Below are 23,949 nucleotides of genomic sequence, written 5' to 3' on the forward strand. Positions count from 1 at the left end.
GGGAGAAGTGTCTATTCATATCCTCTTCCCATTTTTTTATTGGATTGTTTGTTTGTTTGTTGTTGAGTTTTATGAGTTCTTCAAACAGGACTATTTTAGAAAAGAGGCAAACCACAAAGAAATTATTCAATATCTTTAGAGGCTGTCTTTTCTAGCAGTTACAGTACACTGTAAAGTTGCATATAATATTACCTAATATATTTTTTTATTTAAATCATTTCTAAGATAAAACTGTATATACATACAAATAAATATGAACATCATAAATACAACTTTATGAAAAATTTAAAAAATCAGAAAGTTAAGTCAACCTTTTAGCCAAGCCATTGTTCCTCTCAACATAACAGAAGGTTTTCTAAGAACTGAGGATTCAAGTCTATAAAACAAATGGAGCCCTCCAGTGTAAGACATTATAAAACATTTCCAGTACAGTATGCTTATGGTTTCTAAGGAAGTGCACTATAACTTGACAAAGCAATTTTTCACTTTAAGTTTGTTTCTTAAGGGAATGTATTCAAGTTTAGGAGGGAAAATACCACAGTATTTTAAAGGTACCAATCCAAGTTCAGGACTTTGAATTCTGTTCACTTTTATAAGTGTAAAAAGCTATTTACACACCACTTAATGGTCCTCTTTACCTTATTAAATAAAATGATCTCTTTTATTTTGAAAAGCAACTTAGCCTAATTTTTAAAACCCACAGAACAGTTTGGGAACGTATAATCTTCAATAGGAGGTTGCAAAATCTTCATTTTTCAGGACAGGTTTCAAAACCTCCCAGAAAATTTATGAAATAAAATATAAAATGCAAACCAACTTGCATTTCTGTACTTAGCTTATCAGATCCCGGTTCACATTACATACCCAAATGGCAGAATGCACTGTGTCGGGAGGGAGCAAGGGAGAAAAGGAGGAAATTTTACTCTTGTATAGTATGAATTTGGGTTTCCCAAGATAAATCCTTTCAAATGCTTTTTTTTTTTTTTTTTTTTACTGTTTGCATTTCTTCATCGGTCAACATAAAGTTATTCTATTATAATAATTTCTGAAGATGGAAATCATAGTCTCATCAGAGTTAACATCACATTAGAGCTCTTATTGAGAACAAAAATAAAAAAAAATAAAAAGAAGTTTAGCTACCATAAGCTACACAGTCCTAAAAGAACAAAAGCATGATGTTTTCAATATTCAATCAGCATTTGAAAGGTCATAAATCACTGCAGGTTTTTGTTTCCAAATGATATATACAGGATTCAAGATCACAGATACCCTAATACCATACATATACCAAATAAACTTGTAATGAATTGTCAGATGTCTGATTATGTGGAGAAATGGCATATTTTCTTAAAATCACATAGAACGACAATAATAATTCATCAAGGCAGCTGGTTTATCAGTTTGTATTTGTGTTTTAAATAAAACATAGCTTCTAAAGCCTGCCCTGTTTTTTTCAGTCTTTTAGTGCCATCTAGTGGAATACTAGTGAGTTACAATGTGAAAAAAGGTTTCAGCAAAATGATTTATAAACTTTTATAAAAGGTTATAAAAATAAGTGGCATTATTTTAATCCAGCTTTATAACACACAAAAGTGATAAAAATAATATATTTTCTATACAAAATACCATTCCAAATATGCACAAATTTGAGACTAAGAGACATTGACAAGAGTGTGGTGGTTAAGGGGGGGAGGGAGAGAGAAAGGGGGAGGGGAGGACAATCTGACTTTGGGTGATGGGTATGCAACATAATTGATCGACAAGAAAACCTGGACATGTTTTTTTTTTGTTTGTTTGGTTTTTTTTTGTATTTTTCTGAAGCTGGAAACGGGGAGGCAGTCAGACAGACTCCCGCATGCGCCCGACTGGGATCCACCCGGCATTCCCACCAGGGGGCAATGTTTTGCCCCTCTAGGGCATCGCTCTGTTGCGACCAGAGCCATTCTAGTGCCTGAGGCAGAGGCCACAGAGAGCCATCCCCAGCGCCTGGGCCATCCTTGCTCCAATGGAGCCTCGGCTGTGGGAGGGGAAGAGAGACAGAGAGGAAGGAGAGGGGGAGGGGTGGAGAAGCAGATGGGCGCCTCTCCTGTGTGCCCTGGCCGGGAATCGAACCCGGGACTTCCGCACGCCAGGCTGACGCTCTATCACTGAGCCAACCGGCCAGGGCCAAAACCTGGACATGTTTTCTTTGAACATATGTACCCTGATTTATTGATATCACCCTAGTAAAATAAAACAAAAATAGAAAATTTCAAACAATATTTCATATCTCCAGCTGCATATTAATCTGTTTATATGGAGATTAACAGATTAAACACAGAATAACTGAGAATTCCCTTACCAAAAAAAAAAATGCACAAATTTGGTTTTAAAGTATTTCTTTGAAATATCTTTAAAAGTTATTGATATACCTCATGAAAGAAAACATTTTATTCATAGAATTAAATTGAGTTATTATCACAAAATTAGAAATAAAAACTTTCATATCTGATATTCTGCCAAATTTTTATTTACTTCTATAATTTACTAATTATATTTAACAATTATTTCTTCAACTTATTTCTATAAAAAGGACATTAAATAACTTTAGAGATAGCAGTTTTTTAAAGCTATCTTTAAAAATTTATGTTTCAGCCAACAACATCAAGCTGTCTGCCACATGCCTGTCCATCTGAGAGTTAACACTGAAGAAAAAACACATCACAAACTGAAGACAGAAAAATCCACTGTATCACTCAATTTTGTTTTTCTTCCAGATTTCAAACGTCTTATCAGAGCCTTTCTCTAAAAGCCGCAATACTATCAATTCTGAGAGAAAAAACAATAGAGCAGTGTCTAAATACCTTCAATCCCAGTGTCTAAATACCTTGGTCTTTCCAATTCCTTCCCCTTCCACATCCAGTAAAATTCTCAGTTCTAAACTCTGCTTTTTAAATGTGTCTCCAATTTGATCCTTCTCCTTCCCTAAACGTCGTGTTCTTACCTCCCTTTTAGTAAGTATCCTAGTGTCCAGGATTTCCACTCAAAACCCCATCTATACACTGATTACCCTTCCCGAACAACTTAACTGCCATCTCCACAAGGCCCTGCACTCACTCCACCTACACCCAATGCTCCCCTAGCTGTGCCCGCCGTGCACACTCCAGTATATACGCAGACCTCTACTGCACTTCCGCTACCCTACAGTTACTTATCTTTTGCTTGTGTCTCCCACATAGGTTGAGGTAGGAACAGTCTTACATCTCTTGGCATCTTCAAAATTTACATTAACAATTAAAAACAATACAGGGGCCTAAGAAAAACTCTAAATGATTTTGCAGATGCATCGTTCAAGTCGCTCTTGGTACCACCTGCAGAAGATACTTGTTTTAAGTGAGACATAATCCTAAACTAAAAGATTTATCCTAATCACTAAAGCTAAAAACGTCTCCTAGTCATAAACTCAATACTAATCCTGTCTAACACAGATAACAAAACACTGTTCAGTACATTCTTCTGAACATTTATTTTTATGTATCTCATATATATTGTACAATACAGAAAGTATAAAATGTGTGAACTAAAAAGGCTCTTGATACTCATCTAGCCTAATCACACCTTTTCACAGATGAGGAAACTGAGTCAGAAAGCAATTAAAATAACTTCCCTTTAATAAGTGGAATATCTAACTCACTACTTGAATCTCTGCTACTCACAAAAATTAGGGAATATTTAAAAATGAATATGAAGCGATAAAATATGCCCTAATTTTTGTGAGCTGTGTAGTTCTCTTGACTTATTCCAGCACACATTACTCATATCACAGAAAAGTTATGAAAACAAAGCTCTGTAACCAGTGTGTGGCTTTAGGATTCTTTTAATAGATGCTAAAAAAGTCAAGTCAAATTCACTTATCCTACTTTACATAAGTATTTTAATGCAAGGAAACATTCTGCCCAAACTCCCAGAATGCTATAAAATAGAAATGCTACAGAGTAGGCAGGTACTACATAAACACTTGTGGGATGGCTTAAGTACACAAATGAAAAACATCTGATTTTAGACAAACATATTTTCATGTTCTAACTGCAACAGAAATTTTTTTGTCCCCTTGCCCTATATTTTTCTTTAATGAAAAAAAATCAAAGGCATAGCTAAACCAATTATGTAATAGTAAACATAGTCAAATTGTTTATATTTGTAAGTTAGTGAAATCAAGGGCTTAAAAATCCTTGTCTTTAAAGAATAATTTTCAGAAGGCAGCATTTTAGGAAAAGCGCTTAAAACAATACTAACATTAGTACTCTTTTTTCACATCTTTGATACGTGACCACTGTAGAAGCACTATGGAAAGTATTTAAAGTCTAGATCAGGGGTCTAAAACTCAACTCAGCATGTGGGCCGCAGAGCAAGATCACAGCCGTTCGGCGGGCCACACTAGGTCTACAAAAGGCAACTGTTACGCAACACTTTTCTCACTGTAGTTGAAAACAAAAAAAAATCAGTACAACAAGCACAATCGTACATGCAGTTTACTCAGTGTCACAAACCGACCAGAAACTGTAGTTCACATCACAACTGCTGTTAACTAAGCTAATATCTAGCTAGGATGCTAGAGAAATGAAAAATACAAGTAGGCCCCTAGGCTTACTTAATTTTATCCAAAATATTTTGAACTTCGTGGATTAGTCTGCGGGCCGCACAAAATTGTTCGGCGGGCCCATGTGGCCCGCGGGCCACGAGTTTGAGACCCCTGGTCTAGATGTATATTAAAAGCCTCAGAATAGTATTATCTTATTTTTTAATTAGGACTTAACAAATACTCTCAAACACAATCCTAATAAATTCTGTAACTACTAACCATGTAGCATATTTTAATGACTATATACTATAATAAATTTTATTAATAATTCTTGTAACCAATTAAGTAAAAACCTTTCACATTAATTCAAAATGTACAAATTTCTTTAAATGATTAAAATTTAGTCAATGTAATGCTGACGGCTGAGACCAGGCAGGTTCACATTAAATTCGGGCAGACGGTAGAGGAACTGCAGAGCCGGAAGGCGTCAGACCATACCCGTTTAATGGAGCCTCGCAAAGACATGTGAGCGAATAAACCAAGGAAAACCTGCGTTTTGCAGTGAAGGGCGAGGGAGCAGGAACACCGCACCCCCGCAGTGTCGGGAAAGCCATCTGGGAGAACTGGCCCCGAGGGAAAGCACCCATAGCCTTACACGGACCATACACGCCTGGCGCTGCCATGTGCTCACGCACTCACCGTGCAAAGTGCTTGCAGCTGGTAAAGCAGCGATCAAGCCTAACACTGCTATTTCCCCCTAGTCAGTAAATACTACACCAATTAATTTCCTATGCCCTGACCTGTGCATGAAAATCACATTAATTTGAAAAATAACAGGAATAAAATTTTAGGTCATCACTAACTCTTTAATCCACTTTTTCCCATAAAATGATCTGTAAAACTCCATTTTTTCTCCCTTTTCCTTTTTTTTTTTTTTGAAATAGTTCCTGTACATACCCTTCCTCCATTCTAATTACCAAATCTTCAGGTTGGCTGATGGTTCCTATACTTGGCTCCACATCTGAATCACCTGGGGCCATTAAACACCACTGGTACCCCGCGCCACCCCACACTGTGAGCTAACTGGAACGGAGCGTGGCCTACGGGCTGGCGATTCTGATGTGCAGCAGCTCTGCGCACAACTGACCTTGTCTCTGAACTATTTAAGCTCAAATTTTTGAAATCTGTCACAAAGTTTCCTTTCCTATAACAAGTTCTATAAACAATCCTTTTTTTTTAACTTTTCTATATTCTCTCCACCAAAATCCCACGTCTCCTACTAATGTGAACATGAAATTTCCCAATATTAGATCATTTTAAACCTAAACAGCCATTTCATATGCTCCATCCTAATATCTTCCTCCTACTTATCCTTTATACTATAACCTTTTAATGTAACACAACCTAAGCCAAACTATTTTTTGAAAACCCCATTGAATAGTAATTCCTTGTTACAATTTACAAAGACATGATGACAAGAAAAGGAAATAAAAGTGGACCCATTTCTGAAGACCAAGAACACCTTTCCTTTATGCTCTACCTATACTTGATTGAGGCAGAGCTATTAAATGAAGTTAATGTTTAAACGTGTCTCCAGCCTAAACAGGCAGTGGATAGAACGTCAGACTGGGATGCAGAGGACCCAGGTTCAAAGCCTGGAGGTCGCCGGCCTCAGCACAGGCTCACCAGCTTGGGCAGTTCACTGACTTGAGGGTGGGATCATAGACATGACCCCAAGATCGCTAAATTGAGAACAAAGGTCGCTGCCTTGAGTAAGGGGTCACTCACTCTGCTGTAGCCCTCTGGTCAAGGCACATATGAAAAAGCAGTCAATGAACTAAGGCGCCTCAATGAAGAACTGATGCTTCTCATCTCTCTCCTTGTCTGTCCTTATCTGTCCCTCTCTCTGACTCTCTCTGTCTCTGTAAAAAAAACAGACAAAAAAAGTGTCTATACAAGGCCCTGGCAGGGTAGCTCAGTGAATAATAGATCGTTGTCCCAGCATGCTGAGGTCATGGTTCAATCCCCAGTTGGGGCACAAACAAGAAGCAACCAGAATCCACAACTAAGTGGAACAACACGTTGATGCCTCTCTCTCTCTCTCTCAAATGGAATAAATTTTTTTAAAGTCTATACTAGTATTTACACACTGACTCCTTAAAAAGCATAAGTTCTTTTTTTTTTTGCTACTTCTTGCAATAGATTATCAGGGGAACTCAATCTAAGATAATGTTCTATTTTCTTATTGAAGTTGTGATGTACACCTATGTTTTAGGTGTACAACATAACTTGGTTTTTGTACATATTATGAAATGATCACCATAATAAGTCCATTGCCATACAAAGTCACAGAATTTATTTCTTGAGATAAGCACTTAAGATCTACTCTCTTAGCAACTTTCAAATATGCAATATAGTATTATTAACTATGGGTACCATGCTGTACATTATATCCCTTTAACTCATTTATTTTGTAACTGGAAGTCTGTACCTTTTGACTCCCATTTTGCCCACTGCCTGACTCCCCACCTCTGGCAACCACCAATCAGTTCTCTGTAGCTGTGAGCTTGGGTTTTTGGGGATTTTGTTATTCCATTGCATATAAATATATGTGTGTGTGTGTGTGTGTGTGTATATATACTATACAGTGTGTCCGTAAAGTCATGGTGCACTGTAGACCGGTCACAGGAAAGCAACAAAAGATGATAGAAATGTGAAATCTGCACCAAATAAAAGGAAAATTCTCCTAGTTTCATACCTATTCAGTGCAGTTCAATGTGGGCTCACACACAGATTTTTTAGGGCTCCTTAGGTAGCTATCCGGTATAGCCTCTACAGACTCGTCACTGACTGATGGCCTACCAGAACGGGGTTTCTCCACCAAACTGCCGGTTTCCTTCATCTGCTTATCCCATGAGTAATGTTATTCCTATGTGGTGGCGCTTCGTTATAAACGCACCGATATTCACGTTGCACTTTGGTGAAGGATTTGAATTTAGCGAGCCACAGAACACACTGAACTTTCCTCTGTACCATCCACATCTTGATTGGCATGGCCGTGGGCTGCTCCGCTGTATACACGGTGTTACGTCATCATCTGCGCATGTGCACACGCTGCCACATCATCCTACAGAAACTGGGAGGGTTTTCCTTTTATTTGGTGCAGATTTCACATTTCTATCGTCTTTTGTTGCTTTCCTGTGACCGGTCAAAAGTGTACCATGACTTTACAGACACACTGTATACACATACACACAACATTTTAAAATCTATTCATCCATCAATGGACACTTAGGTTATTTCCATATATTCGCTATTGCAAAATGCTATAATGAACATGGGGATGCATATCATCTTTTTGTGTGTTTTCCTTTTCTTCAGATAAATACCTCAAAGTGGAACTGCTGGATCATGTGGTACGTAGTACTATTTTTAATTTTTTGAGAAACCTCTATAATGCTTTTCTTTTCTTTTAAATGAGAGGAGAGGAGATAGTGAGACAGACTCCTGCATGTGCCCCAACCAGGATCCACCCAACCACCCCGTCTGGGGCCATTGCTCAGATAAACCAAGCTATGTCAGTGCCGGAGGCTTACATGCTCAGACCAACCAAGCCATTGTCTGCAGGAGGGGAAGAGAAGCAGATGGTCGCTCCTCATGTGTGCCCTGACTGCAAAGCAAACCTCGGGTGTCCATATGCAGGCTGATATGCTATCCACTGAGCCAACCGGCCAGGGCCCATAGTGCTTTTCAATAGTGGCTACAACAAGTTACATAACAAGCAACAGTGTACAAGGGTTCCCTCTGTCTACATCCTCACCAACATTTGTCTTTATTGTTATTTGGATAACAGTCATTCTTACAGGTATAAATTGCTATTCAGTTCTAAAAGTATCTACCTAAGCCTCACTATTGCATAGCTTGCTTTTTAAACTATATATACTATAAGATACACTGGAAGTATTTTCTGTACAATACATTTTATTGTTTAAAAGCCAAGCTTCAAAATAATTGTATAACACCATTTTTGTAAAAGAAAAAAACAGGAGGGAGGAACCTACACTGGCTATTTCATGCACAATAACCTCCAGCCTCATGAAGTTTCCCACATCACCGTTTTCCTCATGGTATCTGTCATAATTTACAGTCACCTTGTTTACTGTCTGTCTTCCCTCCGCTTGACCTAAATCACCTCCCTGACACCAGAGGAGCTTCGTATTTTGAAAAAGGCTCTGTCCTTCCCACTGCTATATTCCTGCCAGTCCCTAGAGAAGAGCACAACAAACTCACTGACTACGCCCAGGGACAAGACCAGAAGGCAATGTTAACCTTGACTCTGCAGGTGATGCTTGGCACTTCCTTTTAGGTAATATTCCTGATTATCATGTTTTCTGTCCACAGTATATATTACTTTTATATTAAAGAAAAAGATTATTTTAAAGTAATTATTTAAAATTAACATTTTATATTTTTGAAGTGCTTTTAATAATTTGAAAACCTTAAAGATATTTTCTTAAGCCACTAAACCTCAAGTCATCAAGAACTAGCTGTAACATTAATTTTAAAATAATTATTTTAAAATAAATCATTTCATATATACAGCATCACTAATCACCAGGGAAATGAAAATCAAAACCACAAATAGCATGTCACACACATTAGAATGGCTATTACCAAAAAGAAGAGAGACAGTGTTGGCCAGGGTGTGGAGACAAGAACTCTTGTACACCACTGGTGGGAATGTAAACTGGTCCAGCCACCATGGAAAACAATGTGGAGGACCCTCAAAAATTAAAAATAGAATACCATAGAAACCAGCAGGGCCATTTCTGGGTATATAAGCAAAGAAAACTATCTTGAAGAAATGTCTGAAGACCCATGTTCACTGTAACATTATTCACAAGAGCCAATATGTGGAAACAACCTAAATTTAAGTCAATGGGTGAACAAATTTTAAAATGTTACACACACACACACACACACACACCCACACCCATATACACCACGGATAGTAGTAGTATTCAGCCAAGAGCAAGAAAGAAGTTTATAAGGCTTTCTGAGTGTAAAACTGCATTTAAGCTTAGAGCCTTAATACCGATTTTACTATTAACTTTTACAATTTAACTAACTTAGCTTCTTAGTATCTGTCAATGAGACCAATGGCCCAAGCTTAACCTTCACCTTCCCATTTACATCTGTTGACCTTGTGATCCCAGGCTTGACTCCCTACTCAGGGCCCGTCATCTGAGGGAACCAGGGTGGGAAATCAGTAAGAAGACCATAAAATTTATGCAAGCAGCATAAATTCACTTCCTGCCACTATTGCAAAGACATCATGGCTCACAGTTTAAAGACAATAGGAAGTTCTTATGTAACCCAGGCATGTATGTTTTAAAGAGGCTCACTTATCAATTTTACGTTAATTCTAAAATATTTAAGGCAATCTAATCCAAGGCATGTTCATAATACATGATAATCTTATTTCCTTAAATCAAAGAAATAAAGAGAACTGTTTGTCAATCAGGCTTTACATTTATCTCTTAGTTCCCAATTTTATCACATTTCATAATTATATAATATCATATAAAAACTATTCAAAATGCCTCTTCAAGGCTTTTGTCTGAGCCGTTTTATGCAAAAGTGTTGGCTAGAATATTATCCTATTTGGAGAATATGTTTGGGTCTGACCTAAAATAGAGGCTAAGCAGTAAATACAAAATTAATTTTAGGGGGTTTGGAACCTCGAAGAGGTGGCAAATTGTCCCCCTAAGCAGCTGACACTAGGGTGTGACGAGAGGCCTCCTAACTGCATGTCAGCCACAGGAAGCATGCAGTAGTTTCAAATATGATCCCCAGACTGAAAATCACAAGAGCATACATTCAAAAGAACAAGCTTTAATCCGTCAGGAGCTGCTCTTCGGGGAGGCAGCTCCAAGTGGCAAGGACCCAGAGTGAGGACCAGCAGGGATGTCCACGTTTAACAATGGCTAGTAATTCTGCGGGGAGCCAGCTGGCTTTGCAATCACACCTCCTAAATGTGTAAACTGAGAAGCTCACATGAATAGCAGGAGATTAAACTCTAAGATATCCACAATTTAGTTTAAGTTACACTTTAGCTACTTATTCAAAAATCTCTGCTCTATAACAAAACCATAATTAACTGTGATTTCTGGCTCAGTGTTATAGCATAAAAGTATATTATTTCCTTTCACTTCTCCAAATTACAGCAGATAAATCAATAAATTCCATACATATATACATACATACAGACATATGTACACATACACATACAGCTTTCAGGCCAAGAATTTGATACAATAATAAAGTCTACATTTATCAACTTTCGATTTTCTGCCTAACCAGAAGGAATTATACTGCATCGCAACGAGTAATGAAAACAAAAACAAGCCCCAGTCTCCTGTACTATGAGAACGTACCGAGCTCATCACAACCATCTTCCTGTGGGAAGAAAAAGCATCTGTGACTCAATTACTGTCCAAACATAATATTTTCTTAAAGAAGAGGAAAGTCACGCTCACACATGTAGATCAATACCTTTCCAGGGACCCGAAGACTCTCAATGGCACCAAGATCACTAAGGCTCTCTGGAGGGCTTTTCAGACCCTTAAAAAAATAAGATAAAAAGAACTTTAATTGTGCTGCAGAACTATAATATGATAGAACATACCTACTAAAATAGAAATCATCATTTTAAAAACAGAAACTTTCCTGCTTTAAAATATATAAAACATATGTTCCAAAAACAACTGTTATTTCATACAATACCACACTATTACTAAATCAAGTAAAGATGTAGTTTTTGTTGTTTCAAATAAAAGCACCATATGGCATCTCAAAACTAATGGCTAAAGTCTAACTTAACCATGATTTAAAAACAACAAAAAGAAAAAAATAACTAGAGTGACAAAAAGCATTTAATAAAAGCACTTATCTATTAATTATTATCAATTCACCTGGTAAAAAGGTCTAAAGTATTATGATTCACAGATTTAATAAACCAACTGTGCAAATCAAATATTTTTAAATGACACTAATTGCTTAATTAATATGTAATAGCCCCTTGGTTTTGCCTGATTATTTCTCACCAATGCCCCCAATTTATACTGTGAAATTAAGACTTAAATCTCATGTCTCACTTTCCACCAATTCTCCACCTCTTTGGTATCTGGTATTCTCTATAGTCACATCAACTGAGCAATTCTCAAAGTCTCAATCTGTGCTGGGATAAATTATCAATAAAAAAAGAAGCTAGAAAATTAAATTTCCTTTAATTTAATTAAAAGCCTCTTTTTAGTGATTTAGCTAATTGACTAACAGTACTAGCAAAGAGATGTTGAAAAAAATTGCCTATTTTTTATTTTCCTATTGCTTTTGGTTTGAAACATGATTACACTTGCCTGTTTGATAGTGTTTCATTAACACTGATTGACACATTAAAAGTCACTCTGGCCCTGGCCGGAGAGTTTGGTTGGTTAAGTATCATCAGGAAGCAGAGGCTGCCAGTTCAATTCCCGGTCAGGGCACAGACAGAAACAGATCGAAGTTCCTGTCTGTCTCTCCCCTTCTCCCTTCTCTCTCTCAAATCAATAAATAAACATTAAAAAAAGTCACTCTGAGCTTATCTTAATTATCTAAAGAAATAAAATAAAAGCAGGCTATTCAACGCAGACACTTAAAGTCCGTATAAAGTTAGTCTGTAAGCAAAATTAGCTGGTACATGATTTTGAGGAGAGATTTATGTACAATCCAGCTTTCACCCTTTAGGAGTCCTATATTGGCCCTTGGTGTCCTGTCATCAAAATATAGTGTACTTAGGTTGAATATTTCAGGCTTGGAGCAAAACTTGCTTATTTTTAAATTTTAGGTGTGTATTACATCTTCCCTATGGTAAAATACCATGTCATATGTACAATTTTTATTACAAGATGCTCTTCCTCACCAAGTTTCCATTACCCCCAGAACATTCCACCCAGCCTTCTCTCTCTCTCACACACACACAGACACACGCACGCACACACATGCCACCTTAAAGAAACCAACAGCACCTTTCAGAATTAACTCCTCTATGCAGTCTTCCTAAATCCCTATGCTTCAATAAAAACACACTATTCCTCAGTATTTTCCATGGATCACCTACATCAACACCACCTGGGGATTTTTTTAGTGAAAGACTCCTGGGCCCCACCACAGATCTAATGGATAGGTATTTCTGGACAAGGACCAGGAACTACATCTGAACAAGCAACCCTGTGACTCAAATATTCATTAATGTTTTAGAAACCCAGCTAAACGCTTCTGCCAAAGTAGTGAAGTTTGAAATACTAAATATATCTCTTTCCAAGACTGAAGTCCCAAGAGAAGGGAGACACCAAGTTTTATTTGCCTCTCTCTATAGCACAGTGACTAGCAAAGTTCTAGGAACAGTGTCAACACCAAAGAAGTGAGTACATTATTCAGCAGAAGTCCTTCGTCAGACTCAAATCTCTGACTGATTTGAACATTGTTCCCTTGGGAACATGCAAATGATCTTAAAATGAGGTTCCCAGGGAAGTTTGCTGAAATAAGAAAAGCATATTGAGGTTTACTGTCCTATAATGAGTGAGGACAAACAGTACTCTTGCGTGTTTGTTCTTCCTCGTCCCAATTTCTCACCTATAATCAGCATGAGAGCAAGGCATCAAAAGTGGTAGAGAAGGCCAGGTTGGATTATGGAACTAAACTTCTACATATTTTATACATTATATACATACACATGTATAAGAGTAAAACTTCCTAATTCAAAACCACAACCACCCTTAAAATATCTTCTTAAAAATACAATTGCCATGGCTTTTAAACTAACATTTTAAAAAGTACAGATATGTTAATCAATCTAACAGAAATCCTTGGGGGAATATATCATATGCAATTTTCTCTTTCCTTAGAGCTAAGCAGTAAAGAAACCAGTGCCTGAAATATACAAGTGATATATACCAATATATATTTTAAAAAGGCCCTACTTCCAAATTAGTCATCACACACAATAATTTGCCACTAACACACAGCAACTTTCCATGCATAAAACAAAAAATACATGTACTAAAAATTAGAAACCCTATGAACATGTTAAGAAGCACAGGAATGCACTAATTCAAGCAATGGGCTCTGGCCTTAAATAACTTACATAAATAACCTACTTGTAATTTTATTCTAATAATGGTAACAATAACTCAGAGGCTGTTATAAGGAGTTAAGGAGATAATGTATATGAAAGGCCAAACGTTCATTAAGTGCTAACCATTATTCTAAATATTGTTGCCATCAGAGAGAATTGGTTTTCTATCATCAAAACAGAAATGAAAAAATTACACAAATATCTTAAAGCACATCTGACACTCACCGTTATTTTAGGATTATAGATCTTGAACCTTTTGATTAATCATTAACCATTACTTGATTTTTTTCATATTTGGATTTTGTTTTGATAATTTCCCCAATTTAAGTGTATACAAAATGCAGCATATAACATCTGCCTCTGCACTTTATTTTTGACCCAAATCAGATGAACTCTTCAGACTACTTCTCTTATGTCTATATGAATCCTCAATTTCTATTTATGAGACCAGAAATTTATGTCCCAATGATCAAAAGGAGCATGTGAGATGATCTGTGTTTCCTTCTCTTTTCAGCAGAACTAAACAGAGTGTTCATACTCAGTCCTCAGTCTCTCTGGAACCCACCCTACCTAGACTTTCTTCCACATGACCTCACAGTCAGTGCTGCTGTCGAGTTACCAATGACCTCCAAGCTGCTCAGTCCTAAGGCTGATTCTATTTTTGCCTAACGTGGCCCATCTGCAGCATTTAACCCAGCAGATCGCCCTCTACTGGGCTGCCCTCTTTATCCAACATTCACCCAGCGGATATTTACTGAGCATCTGCTATGCGGCAGGTGCCCAAGGGATGCTGCAGACTTCTTACCTCGCTGCCTGCTCCTGTGCATTCTGACTTGCTAGATACACCTCTTTCCTTTGACCAGGTAATACTGAATTCTCAAAAGCTCCAACTGTGGCCCGTTTTATATCTATACTCACTCTGTTGGTGATCTTGGCCGGTATATACCCTCTATATGCTCATAAATCCCTAGTTTTTATCTATACCCTGACTCCTCAGAAATTCAGACTTTTAGCCAGCTGCCTACATTATGTCTCCCCTTCAATATCTAAGAAACTTTCAAATGAAAGAATCTAAAAACCTTCTTCTTTCCTTCAATCTTTTCCTCCCTCAGCCTTACCCACTTGATTGTCAATTCCATTCTTCCAATTGCTGGGACCAAACCATTTGGAATCAGCCTTTTAGTGCTTCTCCTTCTCTCAAAGCCAAATCCAATCTGCCAAGAAATCCTGTCAACTCTACATTTACAATATATCCACAATCTGACCTTCCTTCAATACTTCTAACACTGGCGCCCTGGTTGAGGCAAACACTCTCTCTCACCAGTATTACTGCAATAGCATCCTTATTGGTCTCCCTGTTTTGTTTTGTTATTTTGTATTTTTCTGAAGTGAGAAGCAGGGGGGAGGCAGACAGGCTCCAGCATGCACCCAACCGGGATCCCCCTGGCATGCCCATCAGGGGACAATGCTTGGCCAATCTGGGGCCTTGCTTCACTGCAACCGGAGCCATTCTAGGGCCTGAGATGGAGGCCATGGAGCTATCCTCAGCACCATGGCCAACTTTGCTCCAATGGAGCCTTGGCAGGAGCGGAAGAGACAGAGAGAAAGGAGAGGGGGAGAGGGGGAGGGGTGGAGAAGCAGATGGGTGTTTCTCCTGTGTGCTCTGGCCAGGAATCAAACCTGAGACTTCCACATGCTGGGCAGTCGCTCTACTGCTGAGCCAACTGGACAGAATCGGTTTTTTCTTCTTTTGCCTGTTTCAATCTATAGGCATAACTCAGGGATATTGTGGGTTCACCTCCAGGCCACCACAATAAAGTGAGTATCACAACAAAGTGAGTCATAATCTTTTTGCTGGTGGATGACTTTGCCTTTAATTTGTAAAAAATACAACATCTGTACAATAAAGCAAAGCACAGTAAAATGAGGTATGCCTATAATCTTAAAACATAGGCCAGAAAGAGCTTTCTGAAGTATATGTCAAACTACAACCCTCCTGTATGCTATTTCAATCAAAATTGAAGCTATGAGTGAGGAAAGAATAGGAGGAGATGAGAGCAGAATGAGGTTCCCTGTGACCTGGATTCTTGCTCTCCGTTACCTGACCTCATCACTACTGCATCTGCTGCTTCTCTCCTCCCTCTCTGAACTGCACTCACACCAGCCTCTAGCTCAGCGGTTCTCAACCTGTGGGTCGCGACCCCGGCGGGGGTCGAACGACCAAAACACAGGGGTCGCCTAAAGCCATCGGAAATACATATTGGCGACCCCTGTGTTTTGGTCGTTCGACCCCCGCCGGGGTCGCGACCCCCAGGTTGAGAACCGCTGCTCTAGCTGGTCCTCGGATACGCTCCTGCCGCAGGGTCTCTGCGTTTGCTTTTCCTTCCACCTGCAGAGCTCCTTCCCAGACATCTACGTGCTTTACTTCAGCCCTTCGTCCAGGGTTTTACTCAAATGTGACCTCAGGGAGGCCTTCCACAGCACCCTATCTAAAACTGTAAATTGCCACCAACTCCCAGGACTCCCTAACCTCATTCCCTCCAAAGCAGTTATCGCCGTGTCTGCCTTAGCACTCGTCTGTTTTGTTTATGGCTGATCCTCCCAGCTTAGAACTGTGCCTGGCACCGAGTGCTCAATAAACATTTGTTGAATAAACTGAAAGAAGAGGTCAGCATAATGGAGAAAGCTGAACAGCAGATCTTGTCTAAATAAAGAGATCAAACAGAGCCAGCTCTCCAATTCTATTCTATAGCAAGGTCCTGGGAGAGCTGAAATGCCAAAAATCCCAAGTTTCAGAGATTCTAATTTCACATCTCTTCACATTAACTATATGACTAGCAAGTTCTGTTGCCTCACAAAAAAAGAATCTTTGCATGCATTTATTTGTAATACTGCTCCATTTAATCTAATAATAAACAGTAATAAATAAAATCCCCAATGTAACTCTAGGTAGCAGCCTACTCTTTTATGCCTCAAAGGTTCATGAACTGTGTATTAATAATGACCAAATATGTGGAAGCCAAACTTTAACTATACATAGTAAGGATAAATTTAAAAATCTGTATAAAGCTTCTTATTGTATCTCTTTTTACATAGGATAGTTGTAGCTTTTCATATGTATTCTCCAGCCTTTTTTCGTCCTAAGCACCGATTTCACCTGGTCGTGTCTAACAAGCAACTGGCTGAGGCTGAAGTTACCATTCTCAGCACAATCTCACTACAGTTAGGAGACACAAACTTATTATCACTGGGATACAGACTTCCATACTTTCTCTCCCACTCATTTTTACAAAATATGGTTAAAAACAATAAAAAAAACCAAAGTTGCTAAACCATGCTGACTGCACTGAATTACATGGCAAGCAACATGAGAGAGCACCAAACTTAGCTGATGCACAAAAGTCCAATTTCAGGATTCCATGGCAGTCCAGGGGGATTAGTGCTTTTATGACTGAAAGTGCGTACCATTTTAAAAATCGGATACGGCTTGACCTGTGGTGGCACAGTGGATAAAGCCATTGGGAACGCTGAGGTCACCGGTTCAAAACCCTGGGCTTGCCTGGTCAAGGCATATATGGGAGTTGATGCTTCCTGCTCCTCCCCCCTTTCTCTCTCTCTCTCTCACTCTAACTCTCTCTCCTCTCTAAAATGAATAAATAAATAAAAATTTTAAAATCAGATACCAAAGTCAGCCTAAAATCATCTATTGTTTGAATGATGGCAACAGCCTGCCTCCAGTTTTCCTGCTGTCCTACCATCAGTGCAGCCACTGAGATGATCTCTATGATCAAGCACTTTCTTTATAAGGCCCAGGAACTTGGTTAATTCCTTTACTTCTCTCTTTACCTTCATCATATCATATAATAAACATCCACCACCAGGCTAAGCCCATGAGATACACATTATTATTCCTATTTTGAAGACGGGAAACAGATGATCAAAAAACTTAGGTGACTTGCTCAAGATCACACAGCTACTGTAAAATGGAGCAGGACCCAAACTCATTCTCAAGTAAGAAATGATATAAAGCATAACATAACATCAGTACTCAGCAATTGTGAAGTACTACCAAATGTTACTACCTGCATACTTAAACCTTATGTTAGTCAAGAACTTTTTAATTCTATGCTCGTGACATTAATATTATTATTTGACAGGAGTAAAATAATCATGTAGGACTCATGTACTGTTCACCAGAAATCTCTATATTATAACCTGTTCAGATGGCTCTCAAATTCTAAATTCTCAAATAAGAATTTAATCTGGAATTTGTATTCTTTCTTAATCATCAACAGCAAAAACAAACAAACAAACAAAAAAACCCACACAAATGAACTTTTCACTAAATGATTATCCTCCACATTCTCCAACGTTCTCAAAACCACATCTGAATTATCCTTCTCTCACATTCAAATAATAAAGCCAGTTCTGGTGAAATACTAAGAGTTGAAATAAATAAGGCTGTCTAAAACTAAGTCACGATCAGAAAGAAAGGGGAATTTCTTCCACTTCTTGCTTCAAAGACAATAAGGTATTATTTGGAAGTGCGCAACATTTATGAGATAGGATAGAAATTAGCCAGTTTTTATTCATGAATTATCATTATGGCAAAAACACCAACAAAACAAAACAAAAACAAGAAGACTATTACCTTGCCAGGAAAATGATAAAAGTAGCATTTAGCATTTCACAAAGAATTTTCACATACATCAGCTTACTAGTGACCCTTATAACAGAACTGTGAAATGACATTAACAACAACAAAATCATCCTCATGTTCAGAAACTTAAGCTTCAAGGTTTGGGGGACTTGCCAAAAGTCATAAACTACCAATTCCATCATCAAATTATCCGCTGTTCTCACTCTTTCCAGATCCGCTCTATTGCACATACCTCACCTCTCTAACCAGGCCACCTGCTCAAAGGCGACGGAAAGCTTGGACGGAGGAACTCGGGAAGGCAGATGGGCTGTCAGAGGAAAATGACATATAGGGAAAGAAGGGAGAGGGAGACAAAGATAGCGCTGGTTCCCTCATTGACCTTTTTAAAATAAATATATCTGGGATGCCGCTCCCCGCACTACTAGGGCTCTGATCTGGGGGGCTCAGGTGAGTCTTTCAGGGTGTGCACCGGCTTACTGGTCCCCCAGACACCTGCCACCACCTACAACTCAGGTGTCCCCACGCCCCGGGCCAGAGACAGAACATCTCAGCTCCTCTCCCAGCGGAAATGAAGGAGGCCTTTGCTTCAGCCTCCGCGACTTACCTGTCGGGTCATAAGAGATTTGATTTTTTGCATGTTGGAACCGCGAGAGAGGTACCCTGCCGCAAAGAACTAACAAATCACACCAAACCACTAGACCGCTGGCTCCGACACAGGGAAGCCATAGTGAGAGGTCACGTGAAGCCGCCAGCGCTTCCTGGCCCGGTGCATTCTGGGAACTCTAGTCTTCCGCCGCCAGTGGCACCCTCATTGGAGGAGGGGACGCAGCCCCAGGCACGTTTTCCCGGAAGCCAAACAACCAGCGCTTCCGTTAACCCCGCCAATCTGCCTGTGAGTGATCCCGGTGTTAGCCGGTCTTTCCAGAGGCATTCCGGCAGCTCTGTTGGGGTGAGGCGGAAACCGAGCTCACAGGCGCCCAGGCACCGCGCGACTGGAACGAACACTGAGAAGCCAGCCATAAAAGCAGACTGACAGGATGCCCCTGGGGGTGTGGCTGGGGAACCCCCCCGGTGGAGGGGCGGGGCGGGAGCTCTGGGCCCGAGCGAGGGAACGCCCCCTCCGAGAGGGGACTCTAGGGAACGCCCCCTCCGAGAGGGGACTCTAGGGAACGCCCCCTCCGAGAGAAGACTCTAGGGAACGCCCCCTCCGAGAGGCGACTCTAGGGAACGCCCCCTCCGAGAGAAGACTCTAGGGAACGCCCCCTCCCAGAGGGGACTCTAGGGAACGCCCCCTCCGAGAGAGGACTCTAGGGAACGCCCCCTCCGAGAGGGGACTCTAGGGAACGCCCCCTCCGAGAGAAGACTCTAGGGAACGCCCCCTCCGAGAGAAGACTCTAGGGAACGCCCCCTCCGAGAGGGGACTCTAGGGAACGCCCCCTCCCAGAGAAGACTCTAGGGAACGCCCCCTCCGAGAGGGGACTCTAGGGAACGCCCCCTCCGAGAGGGGACTCTAGGGAACGCCCCCTCCGAGAGAAGACTCTAGGGAACGCCCCCTCCGAGAGGGGACTCTAGGGAACGCCCCCTCCGAGAGAAGACTCTAGGGAACGCCCCCTCCGAGAGAAGACTCTAGGGAACGCCCCCTCCGAGAGGGGACTCTAGGGAACGCCCCCTCCGAGAGGGGACTCCAGGGAACGCCCCCTCCGAGAGGGGACTCCAGGGAACGCCCCCTCCGAGAGAACACTCTAGGGAACGCCCCCTCCGAGAGAACACTCTAGGGAACGCCCCCTCCGAGAGGGGACTCTAGGGAACGCCCCCTCCGAGAGGGGACTCTAGGGAACGCCCCCTCCCAGAGAAGACTCTAGGGAACGCCCCCTCCGAGAGGGGACTCTAGGGAACGCCCCCTCCGAGAGGGGACTCTAGGGAACGCCCCCTCCGAGAGGGGACTCCAGGGAACGCCCCCTCCGAGAGGGGACTCCAGGGAACGCCCCCTCCGAGAGGGGACTCCAGGGAACGCCCCCTCCGAGAGGGGACCCGAGAACTGGGGTCTCGTGGGGCCGCGGTGCTTGGAAAGCAGAGGTGTGGTCCGAGTTGTTCACCGGGCAGCTGGCCGGGGTTAGTGCTGTCTTTCCTCAGTCTTGGCAGCTACCGCACAAAGCCCTGAAATGGAAGGGCTTAACCCCTACTTGTCGTTTTACTACCAGTCTGATCGAAAAAAAGTCAAAATGGAAAACAGAACAGTAAATACACGTCACTTTAAAATCCTCATTTCAACTTTTACCAGTTGAGTTAAATTGGGGAAAGTGATAGGAAAGTCGTTTGGGACTTAATTGAAGAAGAAAAAAGTTCCAATTATGAGAATACCTGAAAGAAAAAGCGACCCAGGCCTAACAATAACAGCTGATATTTATTGAAAGCTTTCTACATGTCAGGAACTCTGCTAATAGCTTTATGTGTAATATCTGATTTATCCACACAAGCATCCTTTGGGGTAGGTAACTGTTATCCCCATTTTGACGATGTAGAAAATGAGGTATGGTGAAATTCAGTAACTTGCGTAACATTACTACAGATGTGTATGCAGAGACTGAAGGTCTGGTTATCCAGATGGTTTTAGGAAAGGTTTTATATATGAGGTTGAAGAGTGAATCCTGAAGCATGTGTAGACAAAAAAGGGGGCCGCATACTAACCTTGACAGCCTCAGAGGAGGCCTGCATGATGGACTCTACAAACTCAAAGACCAAAAGTAACCATATTGGATGGTCTGAGCATAAAAACACCTAATTAAAAACAGATCGTGGTAGGTAGTTACATCCTAGGTCTGTAGCTTCCTTGACAAAGGTCAAACTTTACCTTAAGTGAGCCTGTCTGTTGTCTTTCTGCATCTAGGACAACCCACCTTTGGAGTGTCAGAATAACCCCCTTTCCACACGCACCTGCACCAGAGCATGAGACCACAGAAGCCCTCTTTGCTATCTTATTCCCCAAATACCATGTCTCTGTGCCGTAAATGTTCATTAACTGTCTTCTAGCCACCAATGTAAAAGAATTGTGTGTCTTTCCATTTTACTCTTTCTCTAATCTCAGATTTCTTGCTTTGCTTTCTCCCATCCCCTTAATCCACCACCAGTAGGTTTCATGTAACCCCTGGCTATCCTCCTGTAGTTCTAATGTATAAAATTGCCCTTCTCTGGAACATTTTCTCAGTTGTTTGAGGTTTTGCTTCCTGGCAATTGTCATCAGTTTTGTTCAAATAAACTCAAAAAAATTATCTGTAAGTTTAGATGTTTCTTATGTTGATACACGGTACCAATGACTTTTTAATTTCATTTCTTTTTATTTAGTGTTTAATAGGGGGGGAAACAGACCCATGATTTCAAAAATATTTCTTTTCTTTTTTTTTTTTTTCTTTTCATTTTTCTGAAGCTGGAAACAGGGAGAGACAGTCAGACAGACTCCCGCATGCGCCCGTCCGGGATCCACCCGGCTCGCCCACCAGGGGGCGACGCTCTGCCCACCAGGGGGCGGTGCTCTGCCCATCCTGGGCGTCGCCATGTTGCGACCAGAGCCACTCTAGCGCCTGAGGCAGAGGCCACAGAGCCATCCCCAGTGCCCGGGCCATCTTTGCTCCAATGGAGCCTCCGCTGTGGGAGGGGAAGAGAGAGACAGAGAGGAAAGCGCGGCGGAGGGGTGGAGAAGCAAATGGGCGCCTGTCCTATGTGCCCTGGCCGGGAATCGAACCCGGGTCCTCCGCACGCTAGGCCGACGCTCTACCACTGAGCCAACCGGCCAGGGCTCAAAAATATTTCTTAAGACAACTAAAAAATATTAAAGTGTGACTCAAAAATATTAAACAATAGTGTGAATGGTAGTTATGGCAAAAAATAATAAAAATGGTTTAGAAATGACTGACAGATGGGGGACACTAATATAGTTAATTCTGATTCTGAAATTTTGACTTTTCAGAGTCCTGTATTATTAATTTTACTAATGAAGTAATAGTTGACCTAGGGTTTTGTAAAAATAAAAGAGATGAGGCATCCCTGGCCCGTAGGCTCAGCGGTAGAGTGTCGGCCCAGCGTGTGGAAGTCCCAGGTTCGATTCCGGCCAGGGCACACAGGAGAAGCACCCATCAGCTTCTCCACCCTTCCCCCTCTCCTTCTTCTCTATTTATCTCTTCCTCTCCTACAGCCAAGGCTCCATTGGAGCAAAGTTGGCCCAGGCGCTGAGGATGACTCCATGGCCTCCAGCTCAGGTGCTAGAATGGCTCTGGCTGCAATTGAGCAAAGCCCCAGATGGGCAGAGCATCACCCCCTGGTGGGCATCCCAGGTGGATCCTGGTCAGGCGCGTGTGGGAGTCTGTCTTACTGCCTCCTTGCTTCTAACTTTGGAAAAATACAAACAAACAAAAAAAAATGAGATGAGGCAAGTAAGTACAATTTATAAATTATAAATGCCTTATAGTTATGAGGTATTATAGTCATGATTCTGCCCACTTCTCTGCTCCAACAGAACAACCCTGTATATATGTCTCGCCATGCTTAAAAATTCCTTTTGAGGCCCTGGCCGGTTGGCTCAGTGGTAGAGCATTGGCCTCATGTGTGGATGTCCTGGGTTTGACTCCCAGTCAGGGCACACAGAAGAAGTGACCTTCTACTTCTCCACCCCTCTCCCTCCCCCCCTCTCTCTTTTTTCTCTCTCTCTTTTCCCATCCTACAGCCATGGCTCCATTGCAGCGAGTTGGCCCCAGGCACTAAGGATGGCTCCTTAGCCTCTGCCTCAGATGCTAACAAGAGCTAGGTTGCTGAGCACTGGAGCAATGCTCCAGATGGGCAGGGCATCGCCCCCTGGTGGGCCTGCTAGGTGGATCCTGGTCTAGGCGCATGCCAGAATCTGTCTCTGCCTCTCCTCCTCTCAATAATAATAATAATAACAATAATAATAATAATAACAATCAGTGATTCTTAGAGGCATCCAGCTTTTTATGCCTTTCAAATCCATTCTTTATGAAGTGGGAAAATTTATCCATCAAAACAGTTTGAAGAGATTGATCTGGGATTAAAATGTAAATCCAAATTTAAAAAAAAGGTACTTGTTTTCTTTCCTTATCAGCCAAATTGGGGGAAATTAGTATTTTCTGTATCTATTTGACCCTGAAAAGGCAAGAAAGCTTTAACTTTTACTCTAATACTGTACTTTTTATTTCTTATAAACTAAAAAGAAATGGACAATGCAGGCTTCTAAAATTTCAAAGGCTGTCACTGTAATATTGAAAACATGTTAAGTAAATCAGTGCTGTTGTCTAAATAAACTATTTTCTAATTCAGCATAACCTGATACTATAGAAAATAACTGAGCCATACCTGATACATTTTTAACTGCCTAAAAAATATATACAGCCTTAAAGAGCACTTCTTTTTTTATTATTATTATTATTTTTTTTTTTTTTTTTTTTTTTTTTTTTTTTTGTATTTCTCTGAAGCTAGACACGGGGAGAGACAGTCAGACAGACTCCCGCATGCGCCCGACCGGGATCCACCCGGCAGGCCCACCAG

General features: G+C 40.9%; 1 protein-coding gene and 1 non-coding gene across 2 annotated transcripts in view; one reads left to right on the forward strand and one right to left on the reverse strand.

The window, feature by feature from the left end:
• The window catches only part of VPS50 (VPS50 subunit of EARP/GARPII complex), a 122,928-nt gene extending 103,772 nt beyond the window's left edge, over positions 1 to 19,156 (reverse strand). Inside the window, exons 1-2 of the mRNA XM_066354054.1 lie at positions 19,001 to 19,156; positions 11,117 to 11,185 (exon numbers count right to left, since the gene is read on the reverse strand). Coding sequence (XP_066210151.1) covers positions 11,117 to 11,185; positions 19,001 to 19,033 — 102 coding nt within the window. The 5' untranslated portion in view covers positions 19,034 to 19,156. The remainder of the gene's footprint in view (positions 1 to 11,116; positions 11,186 to 19,000) is intronic.
• Positions 19,157 to 22,953: 3,797 nt separating this feature from the next.
• On the forward strand, positions 22,954 to 23,029 carry TRNAM-CAU (transfer RNA methionine (anticodon CAU)). Its single transcript has one exon. It is a non-coding gene; the product is annotated as a tRNA-Met (tRNA).
• Positions 23,030 to 23,949: the final 920 nt, after the last annotated feature.

This window comes from Saccopteryx leptura, chromosome 12 (assembly GCF_036850995.1).
Source record: "Saccopteryx leptura isolate mSacLep1 chromosome 12, mSacLep1_pri_phased_curated, whole genome shotgun sequence".
Lineage (NCBI taxonomy): Eukaryota > Metazoa > Chordata > Mammalia > Chiroptera > Emballonuridae > Saccopteryx > Saccopteryx leptura.